This window comes from Chamaea fasciata, unplaced genomic scaffold (genome assembly GCF_029207755.1).
Source record: "Chamaea fasciata isolate MVZ Bird 193981 ecotype frontalis unplaced genomic scaffold, bChaFas1.0.hap1 SCAF_19, whole genome shotgun sequence".
Lineage (NCBI taxonomy): Eukaryota > Metazoa > Chordata > Aves > Passeriformes > Sylviidae > Chamaea > Chamaea fasciata.
The window spans coordinates 6,436,761-6,454,961 of NW_027094104.1; the positions used below are offsets into that span (position 1 = coordinate 6,436,761).

The window sequence follows — 18,201 nt, forward strand, 5'->3', positions numbered from 1 at the left end:
AGTTTTGTTTTTTTTCCATAGAGACAGACCTTTCCCTTCCAGCCCAGGGACCAAAGGTAAAAAAAAACACTCAGCAGTTTTATTCTGTAGGGGTTTGGAAGGACCAAAATTCTGTTGCAGTGTCATCAAATGAAAGGCAGTATTAATACTCACTTTCTGATCTGCAGTAGCCTTTAGGTGATCTGCATCTGAGTGCTAAACCACAGTATTGATGAAAAGGTCTATAAAATTAATTTTCATGCTGAATCTATTGAGTGCTTATGAAAAAAGGCAGACTAGTAGTTGCTGACTCACTCATAAGACTTTGTCAGATATCTCAGAATCTGCATAAATCTCCATAAAGTCAAGATATCTCGATCACATTATGCTAAATTATGAGTAGCAAATTAACTAAAATGTTTGAATACAATTAGGTTAGAAATAGGACCTATTTTAATGAACCAACTTATCATCTCAGAAAGAAACACCATCGTAATTGGATCACTTACTTATTCTACATTTATGTATAATTCACATTCAAAAAGAAAAATGTCAATGCTTCTACCTTTTCCTACAATGGATTTACTTATGAATAATTACACTGGAATTCAATTTGATTTCTCAGCTTTGACTGACAGGTAATTCCAAATCCTACAGAATAGCACCAATGCTGTTAGAACAGAGAGAGGATTTAGAGAAAGGTTGTAGATGTTCCCTGTGCAGGGCTCCTGCACCTGGATTAGCCAGTTCATGACCTTATAAGCAGGGTTGCTAATTGTTCAGATATCTGCAAAGGATTTTCCTCGATGCACCCCTCTCTCCCAAATCTCCTGTTCACCTTTCCCAGCACGCAGGTTTCCACAACCAAACCTCTCTGGATGCTGCTCTCACAGATGCCCTTGCAGCCTTTGAAAACTCCCAGTGATAAATGTTCCATCCTTCCCCGTTAACTTTTTTAAGAGAGGAATTGGCAACCCATGCTTACAAATCATGTCACCACTCACTTCCCCGGTGTCCCCATGCCAGCCATGCATCTTGGTGCCATATGGATGCTCCCGTGGGATGACCCCACACACAGGCTAACATGCTGCCTGAGGGCTAGGGATAAATCCCCACTGTGTCTAGGTGGGCAGGGAACTTTCTGAACCAATAAACCAGTTTTTACCATTGTGAAAATACCATTTCTTTAACTTGACCCTGCAGAGTCCTGCAGAAAATTTGGGGATAAATCCAATATAATTCCCCCTGTGCAAAGCCCGTGCCCCCTACGACACAGCGCCATTTGTAATTATTGCAATAAAGAACTTAACAATACCAACATCTTGGGAAATACAGACATCTGTTAAACTCCGGGTGGTGAACTTCACAACTAACACAACACCACATTACTGTACTGTTACAATACACTGTGTCAAGAACAACAAGAGCTCTGGGTTAGTCTTGGTTATTACTGGAGAGGTTAATGTGGCTTCCAGGCACACATGGCATTAAAGAAAGGGGAAGAAGAGCAAACCAATAAAGAGGAATTGGCAGAATGAGAAAAGATGAGGAAATACAGCAAAAGCCCACTACGAGACATCAGGCTGGTAAACAGGGTGTAAATCAAGCTGCTTCACCAGGGCTGGGGGCCAAGACAGAGGGAGAAGTGGGTCAAATATGGAGATCACTACACAGGATAAAATTGGCTCAGACAGTGGATCCTGAGAAATCTCCCCTAACCCAGGTAGGAAGGGGATGCTGCAGCCAGCTGGGAGGTGGTCTGAGCAAGTCCCACCTGCCCCTTCATCCTGGGTGATGGTGGTCCAAGGAGCCCAACTGTGCTTGCAAGGGGAACAGTGCCTGCACCAGGGTGCACTTGGCTTTAGCTCATCATTTCCTATGGGCTCTCAACTCAGGTTGTATCCCAAGCTTGAGTACTCAACTCTTGGCATCAAGCTGTAGGATTATAATTGATCCCCTTGACAAGGGCTGGGAACTCACCACTGTTCTCTTCTGTTTGGTTGGAAAGGAAATGACCATTGCTGTTGCAGAATAAGCATGTCCCATTCCTAATCCCTAACTTTTCCCAGACCAGGTGCCCTTGGGGTTCAGTGATCCCAGACTGGCTTTGGGGCACTAAACCCTGTACTGCATTTGTCTGATGGCTGTGGGATGTCACCTGTGAAACACCACCAGTGCCCAGCAGAGCAGCACTGGGACACCTCTGGTTTTGCTGGGCAGTGCCACTCCCAGCTCACAGAGTCTCCCAGGGCTCAGCTGGTCTCTTCCAGCACAGCAGGGAGTGGGACTGGGGCCGCTTTCTTCCCATTAACTGCATTTTTTGTGGGGGAATCAAGCTGGGCATGCAGCTCCAAAATATCACTGAGGAGAATCTGCCTCCGAATATAGCCCTGTCAAGAGAGAAATTGCCACTTTCCCCGAGGTGACTTCGAGGCAGAGGTGCGTGGGCACAGGAAATTGGAATTCACAAGAGTGGGACAATTCCATTACTGTCTCCTTCAGCTTCTTCCTTTTCCTATAATAAGGGAATTAACTCCTTTGCAAGTTTGAGTATCTGGAGGACACCGGCAAACCAGTGAGCAACAAGCCCATGATGCAGCTGGATTTACAAAATGTATCAAGGATATTATTAGGTTAAAAAGTAGTTTGCACTGAAGGAACTTGTTTTATTTAAACACAGAGTTTTACTTGGCTTTTATTGTACTGAATGGATTTATTAAAAAAAAAAAAAAAAAGTGAAATGGAAAATGATAAATTATTTCCACTGTGAAGATTCCAGTTGTGATAGAACGTAGACTTGGAGGAAAAAAAATTATAAAATATCTCACTAAGCACCAGACAGCAGCACGCACACGCACACACACACACACACGCACACACACACGCAATTCCATCTTGTCTTCACAGAAAGAGAACAGAGGCCCTCTGAAAGTGCAGAGATGTGGGCAAGCTTTGGGTCACAACTCCAGATTCCTCACTGAACCACAGAAGTTCACCTACTGCATCCAGGGATTGATTCCTTAAATTTCCAACAGTCAGGTTCAGAAAAAAAACCTTTCTATTTCCTCATGTTGGTGCCTGAAGAGCAGCATGGCACATTCACTACCACTGAATCCAAAGAAAAGACAAGAAAAGGAAACACAAAGCACAGACCTGACAATTGCACACATTTTAAGGGCAAATGCTAAGAGACTTTCTGAGCCTGCACGGGATAACGGAGGGGTTTGGAATGAGTTCAGTGCCTTAAAAATAACATAAAATAAGACAGCTTGATGCAACTCTGTAGGACCAGGAGAGGAGTCACAATCAAGCAAAAAGAAGAAAAAAAACCAGATCACCAAACCCAGTGACAGCCCCTCCCTCACACTGCCCCCTTTCACAGGAGAGGCCAGGGGGCCCAGCAGGAGCAGCAAGAAAGACAGAAAAAAAAATACAAATATCAGGAATGGCAATGGGAAGGAGATTCAGGATTTATTAAAGCATGTTGGGATAACTTCCAACAAGGCCTTAGAAATACAAGGTAGAACCTCTGTCTCTTTGAGTTATCTCTGCGGTGAAAGCCAATTTTTATTTAATCAAACCTCCCTGCAATCTAAGAGAGATGGATGGAGCACTGCTCCCATCTCAAGCAGTGGGAGCCTGTGCACAGGTTAGAGTTTTAATAGTACCATTTTCGTGGTATATTATTTTTGCTGAAAATTACTGCTATATTTGTTTCTATGTTGGTGCCTCTTTAAATATTCAAGCTAATGTTCTTAAGTTATGAATCAAACAAAATGCTTGCCAGATCAAAGCTTCTACTAAAAATAAAAAAGAGCAAGGCGTGGATTTGCAGCCCTGAGCATCATCCTGAGAAGGGGGGCTGGGAAAGGGACGTGTGAGCGAGCTGTGGGTCACAAGGGACAGCTCAGACCCGATTAGTGTTGAGTCCAGCTGGTCCATCTCCACCAGGACCTGGAAAGGCTTTGAGGTGGTATCTTTATTTCTTTTAATTTACAAGATGCTTCATGGATTGAGAAACTCTTAATCAACACATTTTACGCACTGGGCAGCACAATTACTAAATCCCATGTCCACAGTGGGGGTTGGTGTGGGGTTGAGCTCCCTGTTGAAACACTAAGGCTCTGCCCTACACTGAATTTTACCCCGCTGAAAAAAATACTCCCTGGAGCACAATGTTTGTGGAGCAATAAGCAAGGACTGAAGAAATTATGAAATATTCTCCCTAAGCCTTCCAAAGACACACACCTACAAATTATTCAGACTCCTAAGCTGGTGGTTGGAAAGCTAAAGTCATCAAAGTAGAGGACCCATTTCACAGTTCAGTCATTATTCTCTTAAAAAAAAAAAAAAGGCTAAAAGAACCAAAAAAAAGGAGGAAAAAAAAAAAAGACATGAAAAGTCTGACAGTGTCTTAATGAAAACCAGAGTTAAAAAAACCAAACTAAATAATGTGAGATGATCGAGGAGTAAATTAAAGGTTTGCAAGTGTCAGTGCTGAGGCAGGTCTGCAGACCTGCAGCTCAGGATGAGATGCGTGTGCCATGAAGGAAGCGAACGAGCCTTGCACCACACACATGGTTTAGTGGGATGCCTCAGCCGCGGTGGCCAACCGTTAGTGACACAGCACTGCCATTCAGGGGGACGAGACGTGCCGGCTTCCCAGTACCTTGCACTGCACTGGCTGAGCTCTCCATTAATACATCATCCAGCATTAGATCTAAAAGAACGAAACGGCATTAATCACCCGGCACGACACACGGCAAGACTACCCAGCCCCGTCGGAGGTTCCTGTGGCTCTCAGGCTCCAGGAGGGTTTCCTTGTGGGATCCTTGTGCCTTGTGGAGGGTGGCCTCAGGCATACATGAAAAACGAAGGGCTCTTGTGCTTCTCCCATGGGCACAGGTGGAAGCCCAAGACATCCCCAAGAATCCCCTGTCGATGATGAGGAAGACACTGCTGAAGGACAATCTAGGACACTTCCTGCTGGGACAGCAATACCTCACAGTGACCACTTCTGCACCTCGCCCACATCTCAGACCTCACGCGCTTCCCTGGTTTTCAGATACCTGATTGGATGATTGCATTGGAAGAGTCTACAACCAAAAAACGACCGTGCCACCAGTCAGGTGTCAACGTCTGTCTGTATCTGACATCCCTAAGCTGGTTTGGGCATCCGGGGTCACTCAGGAAGCCCAGCTGAAAGAAACCCCCATGCAGTTGGTGGCACAATTCCAGCCCTAGTCTTGGTTTCATCTGCAAGTTCCCACTGTGCAGAACAAAGTTAAACAATGACATCTGTTGCCTCCAAGGGCAAAGCTGGACACGGTCAATTAAAACCAATTTTGCTGAGCATGGATTGGGAAAACTGTTCTGAAGCGTTTTGGAGGACTTCATACTTTACTGTTTAAAGGTTTTTATGGCAATTGAATACTCAGCAATATTTGATCCTCAGTAAAATAGCTGTTTATTGCCTCTTTAATTAGGCATTTCATAGCACTGAATGAATAACTGTATCTCCAAGGATGGTTTGTGATTCCTTCCCACTGGGAAATTGCCCAGACTTACATCTTTTCTTCATCTAGTTCCTCTAGCATTATAAATACAGTAATTAATAATAACTAAACATCTATTTTTCTTCTACAGAAATGTCTGCATTCCAAACCTGCAACTTTAAATAGCAATCATTCTATCCAGCCTTTAACATCCTTTCCTAACTCATCGGTCTGAAACAGTGCTTGGGAACTTGGACAAAGCAAAAGAGCTTTCTAGGCATTTTCTTGAGGGGGAAAAAAAAAACCCCACCAACAACAAAAAACCCAGCAACATAAAAACCTCTTTCCATCTGTATTCCACTTCACTGAGAACATCTAATGTGTTCTCCAGTGCTCTTGAGGGAAGCCTCCTACTTTACACTGGCCAGTGAAGGAACCAGGCTCTCAGCAAAAGCCCAAGTTTGATGGCCAGAGGCTGGTGTGACACATCCTAGTGGTTACAAAATCCGTGAAGCTCATAGGACTGAAAGATGTGACCAAAGGAAATGGTTGGATAAATGCTGAACGGAGAGAGGCAGAGGCAGCACCGTGGTAACATGGTTCCGTGATTAAGCCTGTAACAGCTATTAAACACCTCTTAGGCTATTAAAAAATAAAACAGACTTAATATCACCAGCTTTGGGAACAAGCACCTGATCAGACAGCCTCTTAAATAGTCCTGAAGTCTGTCAAAGATAAAGAAGTAAAAGGGGACAAGGAGAGAGCAGCAGGACTGACCCGGGAGAGAAAATGCAAGGCCATGGACAGGAAGGACACTGGAGAAAGTTCAGTCAGAAGAGAGAGCATGCAAGAAGAAGAGCAACCTGTGGCCTCTGGCTATCTTCTTTCTGACTAATTCAACTACATTAAAATGAAAAGGGACTAAGAGACAACTGTCAGCTTGAAGAATTGGCAGAGCGGGGGTCTTTCCTTGTTTCACCTGTAGAGCCTCCTCTAGGCAGGGCTGCACACTTGCACATCTGGTTGGGAGCTGGGTTCAATTTGCATCAGCACTATTTTGTCTAGTTAGTTACTCTCCTTGTCTGGTTGGGTTTTTTTCTTCTAATCTGTATTTCTCAAGCAAATGCATTGATATGTTTCTCTATGGAGTTTAAAAGCATTACTAGAATGAGATGGCTCCATTATTTTATTACATTCTTGAATAGCAGTGGTGCTACTGTGCCAATAAATAAACCTGCTTGATAAATGGGGCAGGTAACATCACTGTGGCATTACAAGACTGTAATAAACCAAACAGTGAATCCAGTTATCAGCAGCAGCGCTCATGACTGAGATTTATAATGCCATCCAGCACTACTGATCTTTGCAATTGTCACTATTTGTGTAACACTGAGCTCTGCTATCCAAGAAGCTCCAGGCCTGATTATTATTACTTTTAATTTAAATAACCCCCAATGGAAAGGTCATTGCAAATAATGCAGCCATTAAAAAGGCTTTCTTGGCTCCTCGTTCAGCCTAAAATGACACTATTTCCTTCATGCAAATTCTATAGCTGGACATGCTTTTGGGAGAAGAATTATCACCAGACACGAGGCAGGGAGGGGAGGAAGGAGGGGATTGTGTGGAAGGTCAAGCAGGACTCAGAAAGATGTGGAAAGACTACCGACCAGCCATCTGTTTCTCCTTACTCCTTCTCTTTTTCTCCAGCCGGCGGAGCCTCTTCTCTTCCCGCCTCTTGGCTTCTTCCTCCTCCTGGTGCTGCCGACACTTGTGGAAATTCTCCACCACCACCCCCACAAACATGTTGAGGACGAAGAAGGCCACAATCAGCAAGAAGGAAATGAAGTAGAGGAGCATCCATGGATTGTAGTTCATGACTGGCTGCAAAGAGGAGGAAGGCAAGTTTCAACTGAACCTCAAAAAGAAGAATGGGAACAAATTGATACAGCTGTGCCATCCACACAACTCACAGCCCTTTCAGGCAGCTCAGGCTGCTCTGCTCTCCCTGAAAATTAGAGCTTTCTGAGACATCTTAACTGAATACTCCTAAAAAGTGTGTTGAGGACAGAAGCGCCACCTCTCTTCTGCGAAAAGGACAGCAGCATCCTTTGCAGCTATTGCAAGTCCCTCGCTGCAAACCTCTGCCTACACAAAGCACTTCTCCTGAAATGACCAAGCTACTTAAAAAGCCAAACCATCCTTTGATAGGTGCACTTCTAACAAGAGTTCCACCAGCCATGTTGCAAAATCTGCAGGAAAAGTGCTGAGTACAAATCCAGACTTTAACTGAACTCATCACATCCCACAACTTGGGTTAAGCACCACCCTGGATCCTAATCCCATAAACCCATTTGACAGTGGAAGCCCACAGTACTTTGCAAAACAAGAGCTCAAATGCGTGACCTTTGTTACACATTGTGACCCTTTACAAATTGTGACCTTTGTTGTTGTGTAGTTATTTGTTAGAACTCTGCTGCAGCCTGTACCTGCTGGTCGACTCCCACAGCATCCAAGCCATCGTACATGATATCCACCCACCCGTCCTTGGAGGCCAGGACAAAGAGAGACATCAGGGCCTAGAAGTGCATGGAAAAAAAGTTAGGCACAGTCGCACTAAACATCTTTTACTTGTAACATCTTCCTCCTCTTTGCCCCTTCCTGCCTGAGGAATGTCATTACCGGTCTGATAATGGGACACTTTGATGACCAAGATTTCTCTTGACAGCAAAACCTATCAATGCCAATGCCTGGTTCAGCAATGAGCAGTAATTCAGAAACCACCGTTCTGAAGACAAAAAGCGGTTTCATTTCCATCCTCTGGGTCTCTACTGCTCCCAACTAATTAGTTCTTACCACACTGCTAAAAAAAGGCTGCGTTGCAGAGATGGCTGAAAATGTCCGGCTCTATTAGACAAGCCCTTCTGCAAGATATATTTGGTTTGTTATGTAGCAGTGAAGCAATTAAGTGCTCCACAAAGCCACATGTGCTTGTTCTGTTCCAAAAAGGAGTGTATGCCTGCTTGGAAACACTGCCTTTGGGATTTACAGAGACAGAATGCTGTGTATGTGAACTGAATATATACTGTGGCTGGCAGTGCCCTGTAAGAAAATCCCATGGGATAATAAGCCACAGGTTTCAAGTCAAGGAGGTAAAGGAGCAAAGAAGCAGATTACCATTCTATTAATACCTGGCCGAGATTATCAAAATTATACTTGTGCCGGACCCATTTGTAGCTTGCTTCTGTACAATCCGATTTATTTGTGATGTTTCTGGTGTCCTCCCCCTGGCAGACGAAAAACTTGCCTTTGAAAAGCTGCAAAACATGCAAAGAGAGGAAGTGTCCACAGGATTTCTAGGCAGGTGATGGGCATTTCTCTAGGGTTCTCTGCACAGCCCACGCCAACCAGAGCTGTTGAGGGAACTGACCTCATTCATGCAGTTTATTAGGAGTGAGTAGCCTGTATAATATGCACCTAATGAGCAAATGCATGATTTCACATCATTTAGGACACCCACCTCATGCATTAAGCTGTCTGGTTCAGTGATCTGAGACTCGCCTAAAGGCCTTTGCTCCTGAGTTGTCAGCTCAAGAGTAGCCCTAGCCAATAGCCCAGACCAGCTAATGGCTTCTTACCACATGTGGAAAAATTCTGGTGACTCTCAGCCCAGTTAACAACAAATGAAGTTCAACAGGGGCCCTCTGTCAGCAGAGAAAACGTGGCAGTGAAGAGGCCCAGTGATGGACTAATCTCTGCTCACAGAGGTCACAGGGGGACACTTCAGAGGGGAGAGGAGCCCCCGGGGGTGACGTTTGTGTTGAATCAAGACTGCTGTCAGTCCTGCTCTGCTATCTGATCCTGGGTGCTGTGCCCCGGCTGTCATAAAGCTCTGTAGTCTTTGGGTCACTGAAAATACTCGCTGTGCACAGCGTAAAGACCCAAGCCCAGATGGTGCTGAGTACCTGATCCTGAGCTTATTTTCTTTGGTTTAATCCTGGGGAGATGCAATTCCTGGAGAGTCAGCTCCTGATTTATACCTGCACGAGGAGCAGGAGCCTCCACGTGCTTAATTCTAGACCTGGTGCTTCCCACGCATGGAAGAGAAAGTGGCAGGGGATGATTACTGCCTCAGAGAGGGTGATTGATGCTAGCAGGATGGATGGTATCAAAGCCCAGGAGACAGCCAACAAATCTACTTTTATTTGCTGACAGAAGCTATTGACATTACTGTTGGGTAGGGGGGGAAATGGCAACCTGCTCTCTAGGCTCCTTAAAACACTACCTGGGTACACCAAGAAGAGACACTGATGGGGTTTGATCTGTTGTTCTAGATAAATAACAGTAGAAATAATAGTGAACAAGATAAACCCACACATTACTCCATGGGTTTCCTTCAGAAATCAACAGCAGGAAGATGGTCTCTAGGCATGCAAAATTAATCACCGCACAACACAACCATAGAATTTTGGATGCAAGAAGTATTCCCTGATCTTTCCATGGAGAAACACTATCTGTGGTAAGGCAGACTGGGGAGATATAGTCTTCACAGAGAAAAGTTTTGATTAAGCAGGAAGGTAAATAACTGGTTTTAGTTTATTGTCTGTAAATATAACTTCTCCAGAAGCTGGACTGTAATGCCACTCAGGTGGGAGCAGTAACAGTGCTCCTGACAGGGTTTGGAAATACAAAGCCCAATTTGCAAAAACACTGATCCCTGTCAGTACTTCACAGTTTGGCACTTCTGAAAGGAGAAGACGCAGTGTTTCCTACTGGACTTGCTTTATCCACCTATTTCTTGCATCTTATTAATGACAATTCACACATGGGCAGCTCCACAACCAAAACAGTTTTGCAAAGAGGATGTGCTGTTAGAAACTTCAGTGTCTGGATTTTAATAGCATTAAAACCCTCTAGTTTGATCCCCAGCTTATATTTAAATGGAAAAGCTAACTGTAACTTTCAAAGATCATCTTTTTATAGAAAATAGCTCTGGCCTCATCTTACACCTAATTAGACATAAATATTAACTGAGAGTTTTGCATCCTGAATACAGGATCAGTCTTGCTTGTATCTATCACTGAATCACATCAATAGTCATGACAATTTAAAGTAAAGCTGCAAGTCACCAGGGAAAGCATTGCAATTAGCAGGGATGAAATTCAGAGAGCATACTGCAAGTTTTGTAGTCTGGCATAAATTTTCTTATGTCTGAGTGTTAGGTTGTTTTATGGGATATACTTAATTTTATGAATCTGTTTAATATAATAGATGGGTGCTGTTATGGTGTAATGCTAAAGCAATCTAGCTGCTGAGGTGGTTATGGACGGCATGATTTTCTTTCCTGTTTATTTTCAATGCTGTATTTATTATTTAGGCAGTATGTTAGTGTAAAATATTATATAGGACATCTTTCCAAAACAAAGCCAAATAGAGTTGCTTTCCACAAGACAGCTTTGACAGATCAGATAAACTTCAGAAAGAAGTAAGTGTTATGCCAGAATATTTATATGAAGCAATCTCTTCTTCCCAGGTAATGAGAAACCAATTGCATTGGATACTACCACTTTTCCCTTGGGTTCCTGCACTCCTGGGACTCAGGAGAGCTGGCAGGAAACAAAATCAGAAATCTTTGTTTCTGCAAGCTTTCAGTTACAGAAACTGTCAGAATCTGAATGAATCTCCAGTTCAAGGTCTCTCTGGAGTTTACAAGCCAGTGATTTCAGCTTCAAGTTTCTATTTGCCCATCAGTTTGTAACTAGAAAAAAAGGTGGAGGGGAGATCATAGAATCACGGAATGGGTTGGATTGAAAGGGACCTTTTTAGGTCACCTAGTCCAACTTCCTGCAGTGAGCATGGACACCCCATCCATCCTGACATCAGTTCAAGTTCAGAAAGGTTTACTCTGTGCCATGCGTAGAGACAAGCTGACTTGGGGCAATCTGGGGCTGGTTACACTTTCAAGTGAAGTGCTAAGGCTTACAGAGGACTCACCTGAACTCCCAAGATCCCAAAGATTATGAAAAAGGCACAGCAGATGACCACAATGTTCCCAATGGGTTTCAAGGATGACATGAGAGTCTCCACCACCAGCTTCAGTCCTTGGGCTCGACTAATGACTCTGTAGGGGCAAGTAATTACAAAAGCTGTTAGTCCTGCTCCTGCCCAGTTTTGCCTCCTATCAAGATAGAAGATATGAAGAACATAGCATTAGAAAATTTTTTAGAATGACAAGTTACTCAAAAATCACGATGGAAAAAGCACTTCTGGAAGACTGACCTGAGTTATAGAGTTATGGAGGTCTTGGAGGGAAGGGTCTCTGCCTAATACATGCAGCTTTGCATAAATAAAGAGGAGGAGAATAAAACATATGAGGAGCCAAGCCAGAAAATTCAGCTGTTTTGCTTGGGCCATCCACAGACACATGCCTATAGCCTGCCTAGGACTACAAAGAGAGGGCACTGTCCTTTCCTACACAGATTGAGGCGAGACACCTGGTTTCCCTGTCTCGTTCCATGAAATGGAGCTGACACTCTTACACATGTCCCTGCACATCTGTAGCAATTACAGAATGGTTTGGGTTGGCATGGACCTTTAAAGGTCATCTATTCCAATCTCCTGCAATGAGCAGAGACACCTCCGACTAGACCAGGTTGCTCAGTAGCCCTTGATATTTCCAAGGATGGGGCATCTGTCACCTCTCTGGGCAACCTGTACCAGTGTTTTCACCACTTTCATCTTAAAAACATAATCTGTTGTGTCCTTATAGTGCTGCTGTGTACAGAGACCTGAGCTACACCTCAGACCATCACAACTTCTACTATATACCCACTGTACAGCCTCAGCTCTAAAACAGTGCTGTCCTTCAGGTGAAACTTCACTGGCAGGACCAGAAGCATCTAACCTAATTTCTGTAGCTCCTCTCTGTCTGGTATCACACAGAATTTCATAACAGAACATTACATCATATCAGAAAGTTGAAGAAGAATAATGTGGACTTCATGACTGAAGAAACAAACCCCCCCCCCCCCCCCCCCCAAAGTAGAAACTGTGTTATACTCTCAAGGTTAATGTTTCAAAGAAAGGACAAGTCTTGTGTGATTTAGAGAAACCATCTCACCATGCTGGGAAAGATGAATGAGGTATTCAGCCTCACCGACCTGAAGGTGGGGACCAAGAAAGGCATTTGAAGAGGTTACATGCCTCCCTCCTCTTGATGCCAACTGGAATTAAGCATTTCACTAGCTTTGTAAATCAGTTTGTACTGATGCCATAGAAACTGCTTTCACGAGTCAGAAGCAGTTAAATGCTGTGAAAGTCAGAGGAGGGAAGTGCCTTTGTATTGCTGGGTGCTGCTGGTGACTCCTTTGAACACTTGTCTCTCAAATGTTCCTCAAACCTCCCCACGTTCCAGTTTCTGCCTGAGTCTCTCTTTTGCCACGGGAGTCCTCTCACCACCTCTCCCATTTCTCTCCAAGTCTGGCTCCAGCACCTGAAGCAATGTTGGAGTTTTGCTGCCTGGACAGGGTCCAAGTTCTCTATTTCTTCTCCCGGGCATGGTGTTCACAGCAGAGACCCCCAGGGACACACTCACACAGGTCATGTGTGGCCTCATCTGGGACCACAGCCAACCTGCACCATCCCTCTCCTGCCCCAGGGACTGCAAGTTGACTGACCTGTAGTGCCCAATGCATGGCCACCAGCTCTTACCAAAACTGTTGGGTTTAAACCATATCCTGAAAAGCTAAAGCTTATTTCCTTCTTTTTCAGTTAAATATTTACTCAAAATGTCAAGGGTAACTCATCAGTTATCACTTTCAGAAAGAAACAGATGGTGGTATTTTTATCTGCTCTCTTACCAGTGAAACACAAAGAGCAGATGCTGCTATTCCTCACACTGGGCATCTCTGCCAGGTGGGTGCTGTGGTTCCCTATTTCAGACACCTCAGTCTTCCTGACACTCAGATCTGGATATTTTGGGGAAGGAGCTGGAGGGTGAGATGGCTGAAGGAGCAGAAGGCTGCACACTCCATGAGTGGTGTGGGGACTGGACAACGTGGGCTGCCAAAGCTGCCCACAGGGATTAGCCCAGCCTGGGGACCTTGCTGCTGCTGCCATGGGGCTCAGAGCTGAGCCCAGCCCAGCAAACAGGGGCTGAGGAGCAGCTCAGTGTGCCCAACTCAATGAGCCAGGGAATGCAGCCTAACAGGCCATGTCTGAGTGCACAGAGCGAGCCCTGGGCCGGACAGGCTGAGGCTGAACATCTCTTCCAGCTCCTCACATGCACAAAAGACCTCCATACCCTTCACATTCCTCACACAGTCCCGGGTGAAACACACCTGCCAAACTACAGGTGTGGAAACTGAGGCACGGGAGGAGGATAAGCCACGTTCTCAGAGATAGGGAGGCTACTCAATTCCAATTATTTCAATGTAAATTAGGTCCCTTCACAGATCCTGACTTTAGGGATCATGGACCTCTGTCCACTGTTATGCAGGATGGAACCAAAGTCAAGTCTTCTAAACTGAAGGTCTGTGGTCTGAACTACTGGAGCATCCTTAAGTTTTGGGGAATAAGGAAGGAGTTTGGTCTCCAGAGTTTAAAGTTGGTAATTTTTGTCCAACAGTTATTATGAAATGCTGTTCTAGAAATAATAAAGTGATTTCCCCTGTGAGGTACTATTTCATATCCAGCTGAGAGGGAAAATAGGAGGCTACTTGTCTGACTTTGCAAAATCATGTGCATGTTGAGGAAAAAAGGGCTGAAAAACAGCAGCATTTGGCTGCTTTAAGCATTTTGATCAACCAGGGAATTCCTCAAATTAGAGTGCATTAGGGTAAAAGCTGCCACCAGTTTAGCTCCATGCCAGTGCTGTTTTCAGCACTACAGGGAGAAAAGACTTTGAAAAGATTTTGAAAAATAATAGTTCTTACTAATGGAAACCTTTAGACCTGGGAGCTGCATCAGAATAAGGGCATGATCCAACACTCAGGCAAGTCCATGACAAGATTCCTGATACTGTCCCAAGAGTCTGACAATTCTTTAAGAGGTGTCAATGAAATTCTCAGCTTTTACAGATTATTAGTACCACCTCCAATATGTCAACATACAGCATCCCCACACCTCCTCAGTATTGCCAAGGCCCTGTAAAATTGTAAAATCTTGTTATCTGACCCACAACCCTGCAATTTATGGCTGCAGGATGCTGCCAATTTGGAGCCCTGCAGCTGTGCAAGAACGGGAGACCTGACAAGGTTCCATTCAGCACAATTCCAGTCTGCATTACGCATATGACAAACAGGGAAATTGAAGTAAGACATTCTTTCTTCTTTGTTTTCATGTGAAGAAATGTTAATATCTCTAATTCCCCCTGGTTCTTCTGGTCTGAGGATTCCCAATGCTGTTGAACCCCTGGTGTGAGATGCTCCAAACCCACTGCCAACATCATCCCAGTTGGATCCATTACCGACATTAAGCCTTCCTGATGAGAACTCTCAGAAGTAGCAGCACTTAGATGAAGCAAGAGATCAACATTAATGAAGACCTTCCTCCACAGATTAAAAGAAAATTAGCAAAGGTGATAATATGATAGATAGAAGAGAGTTAAGAAATGACTATTAGACCACGATAGTGTAAAAGTGAATAATTTATCTGTGTGCTTTAGAAGTCAAAGCCCAGGCTCTGTAGAGAGTAAAACAGCCCAAAAGTCCACCCACATTAAATCAGAATACATTTTCAATTTTGATTTCTCTTGTATCTTAAGCTATAACACTTGATCCCAACAACAGCAGGTTGAATGCATTAGGAAGGAATGTTATTGTATAAGCAATGCCTTTACTGGCTGAAACATCAGAGGGTCATGGAAACATCTTTAAATGTCATTCCACTGTGAATTTATTTTTAGAATTCTGGTCATAAAGCTGGGCTTGAATCTTCACGGATTCAGTTTGGAGGCTGATAACAAAAATGCAATTAAAACCCTGTGATTTGCATACAGGCTTTTTTAATGCCTAGGCAGAAGACGGAACTGTGTGGGGTTTTGTGTGCTGCATAAAGCAATGGGGTGAGAAAATCAGAGACAGAATGAGGGAGATCTTTTGCAAGCATTCCCCTTCCAGGCCATCCAGTGGGAAAACCAACACAGAGATGACGAGGGCTGTCTCTGCCCTCGAGCTGAGCATAACACACACAGCTGTGGCTTGGCTTCTCACTGAGGGTGTCCTCCCACACCCCTGTCCTGGAGTGTCCCCAGAAAGGGAGAGCAGAAGGAGCCAGGTTTGCTCCTCTGTGGTGAGAGTGGAGCATTTGCTTTGGTCTCTGCCTTACACCTTCCTGAAGACGAAAAACTGGCTCAGCCTCCACGAGAGACTTCACCCAGACACGGCGACCGAAGCCACGGTGTGCAAAGACCTCAGGTCACCTGTCCCAGCTGTCACCCCATGTTGATGCAGCTACACATGCCAGGTTCTGCAGAGAGGATGTGATCCCTGAGCCATACGCTGAGCCTGCAGCAAAGGCAGCACAGGCAGCTGTGGGCAGAGGCTGATCAGGGCAGCCCAGATGTGTGGCACCGAGGCAGATGGGCTCCCACAGGCAGAGATTTATGACTTACTGAAAAGCCCCCAGTCTGATGGCTGCTTTTTCATTTCCTACAAATCTAATAACAGGAGAACAGAACTGATTCTGAACATATTTAGGGAATGGGCTTGTTGCTGTCTTTTTTTACATTTCCTTTGTAGTAGAAAGCAGCATGTTGGCTGAAAATACACGCTTACTCTCTTGAGAAAACAAATCAAATACCAACAGAAATGCAATAGCAGTGGAAGAGCCTAATCCCACACATGCTTCAGATGGCAGGTCTTCCTTCAGCCTGCAGTTACTGAGTGGATTATTCCCCTAAACTGCAGATTATTCATGCACATAGGTGACTACAGAGGAAGGCTCCAGTTAAAAAAGACCCAAGTCCTGGCCAGACAGCCCTATAGACCTACAAAGAAGAATACAGGGCTTTGACCAGGTCAGACAGGTGACTCCAGCAGAGATCAGCACAACCCAAATGTCTCCCTTTAAATGTGATTTAACCATGGACTATCAAAAGAGAAACTTGCATTCCACAGTTCAGAAAAGAGAAATCAATCCTTCTTTTACCCTGAGCCATCTAGATTATTTTATAGTTTTCTTAACACAAGTCAAAAATCAGCAGAAACAGAGGAGCAGAGCAAATCTACCCAACCAACAACTGAGCAGAAACTACCCCAGAAACAGCAGGAGTTACCAGGGGACACACAAAGAGAGAAGAGCCTGAATTGGAGTCACATAGGAATACAGTCTACTTACATGACGAGGGAGCTGAACTACCCCAATGGTACCAGCTGTCCAGATAAAAATGATTAAAAGGAGTTCACATCCTAAAACTCACCAGGCACAACACACATATACGGACCAATTGAATAGAATATCCTTAATAGCTGTTGAGAATATTTGAAAGATATGTATAGGTATGGCCATTGTTATTTAGACTTATTATTCACACAGGGGTAGTAAAACAACATCCTCTATCAGAAGCAGGGTCCTGTTTTATTGTTCTGAAAGAAAAAAAACCGGACTCAAAGAGAACCTTTTTATGGAGGAAGCAGCAGTGAGATATGACAGGCACACAAAGATGCTTTGAGGAGGAAGGTTTATTAGCTGCTGCATAAGAGGCGCGGCAACAATGGTATTAAAAAGGCACTGCATTTAGCATGAAGAGAAAGCCTCATGCCTTGGGGTACAGGTCACAAACAGATGCCTCTTTAGAAGAGGCTGGTCCTTGGGCAGGTTCTTATCAGAGTGGAGCCTGTCCCTGGACCACGGGATACTGCCTGCTGGCAGAGTTGGGGGGCCAAATTAGTGGAACAATTGTTTTCATCTTGTCTGGGTCATTTTCAAAGTAAATGTTTCTCTAAAATTAATGGGGAGCTGGGGAAAAAAATCTTTGCATTCTATGTTAAGCAACAGTTAAGTCTCTGCTTCCTTAAAAATGATCTACCACCTGCTACTAATTTCCTTCTTTGTTACGAAAGCCATTGACTGCCTGAAGGAAAGGGGGAGAAGAAGCTGTTAAGCTGCACTTTACACAGAGCAAATGAGAACACAAATAGCAGGGGATGTGTGTTTTAATGAGCAAAAGAGGCATTGATCAGTTTCCTATTGCACTTGGGGCTGGTCCCAAAACACAGCAAGGGCCCAGAGCTCTTGCAGTTCAGCAGGACACGAGGACTGTCATTGTCTGTGGAGCTGCAGGAGGCTGGGATGACACCGGTGACGGACGCTGTGCCCTTGTCTCAACTGCCCCTCCCCTTGCATGAATGCTCAGCCCTACCTTTGACACACACATCCTACATCCTTTAGATCTTCCCCTGCCTCTGCTTACCTCAGGGGCCGCAGCGTCCTCAGCAGCCTCAGAACGCGCAGCATCCCCAGGATTTTCGTGCCGCTGTCTGACACCATCGAGACCAGGATGTCGATGACGGAGATGAGCACCAGAACCCCATCCAGCACATTCCAGCTGCTCTTCAAGTAGGCTTTCTCCCCAAAACACAAGCCTAGTGCCACCACCTGCCCAGACACCAAGTTACAACAAATTATGACTGTAGCATCCGATGTGTTTGTTGCAGTCAGCAACCTGCTGAGAACGTGTTATTTACAGACACCAGTCTGTGAGTCTACTTGCTTCCCAGTACAGAAGCCT

At 44.6% G+C, this 18,201-nt stretch overlaps 1 protein-coding gene across 14 annotated transcripts in view; it reads right to left on the reverse strand.

Annotated features, from left to right (window-relative positions):
• The window catches only part of CACNA1G (calcium voltage-gated channel subunit alpha1 G), a 144,744-nt gene that overhangs the window by 26,528 nt on the left and 100,015 nt on the right, over positions 1–18,201 (reverse strand). For 7 of the 14 annotated variants that reach the window (XM_066200360.1, XM_066200354.1, XM_066200356.1 and 4 more), the window contains 6 exons: positions 17,884–18,068; positions 11,466–11,592; positions 8,663–8,788; positions 7,961–8,050; positions 7,142–7,355; positions 4,649–4,699 (listed from right to left, as the gene is read on the reverse strand). In XM_066200360.1, the coding sequence (XP_066056457.1) occupies positions 4,649–4,699; positions 7,142–7,355; positions 7,961–8,050; positions 8,663–8,788; positions 11,466–11,592; positions 17,884–18,068 (793 nt within the window). The remainder of the gene's footprint in view (positions 1–4,648; positions 4,700–7,141; positions 7,356–7,960; positions 8,051–8,662; positions 8,789–11,465; positions 11,593–17,883; positions 18,069–18,201) is intronic. The other 7 variants (XM_066200364.1, XM_066200357.1, XM_066200352.1 and 4 more) reach the window with 3 other exon arrangements.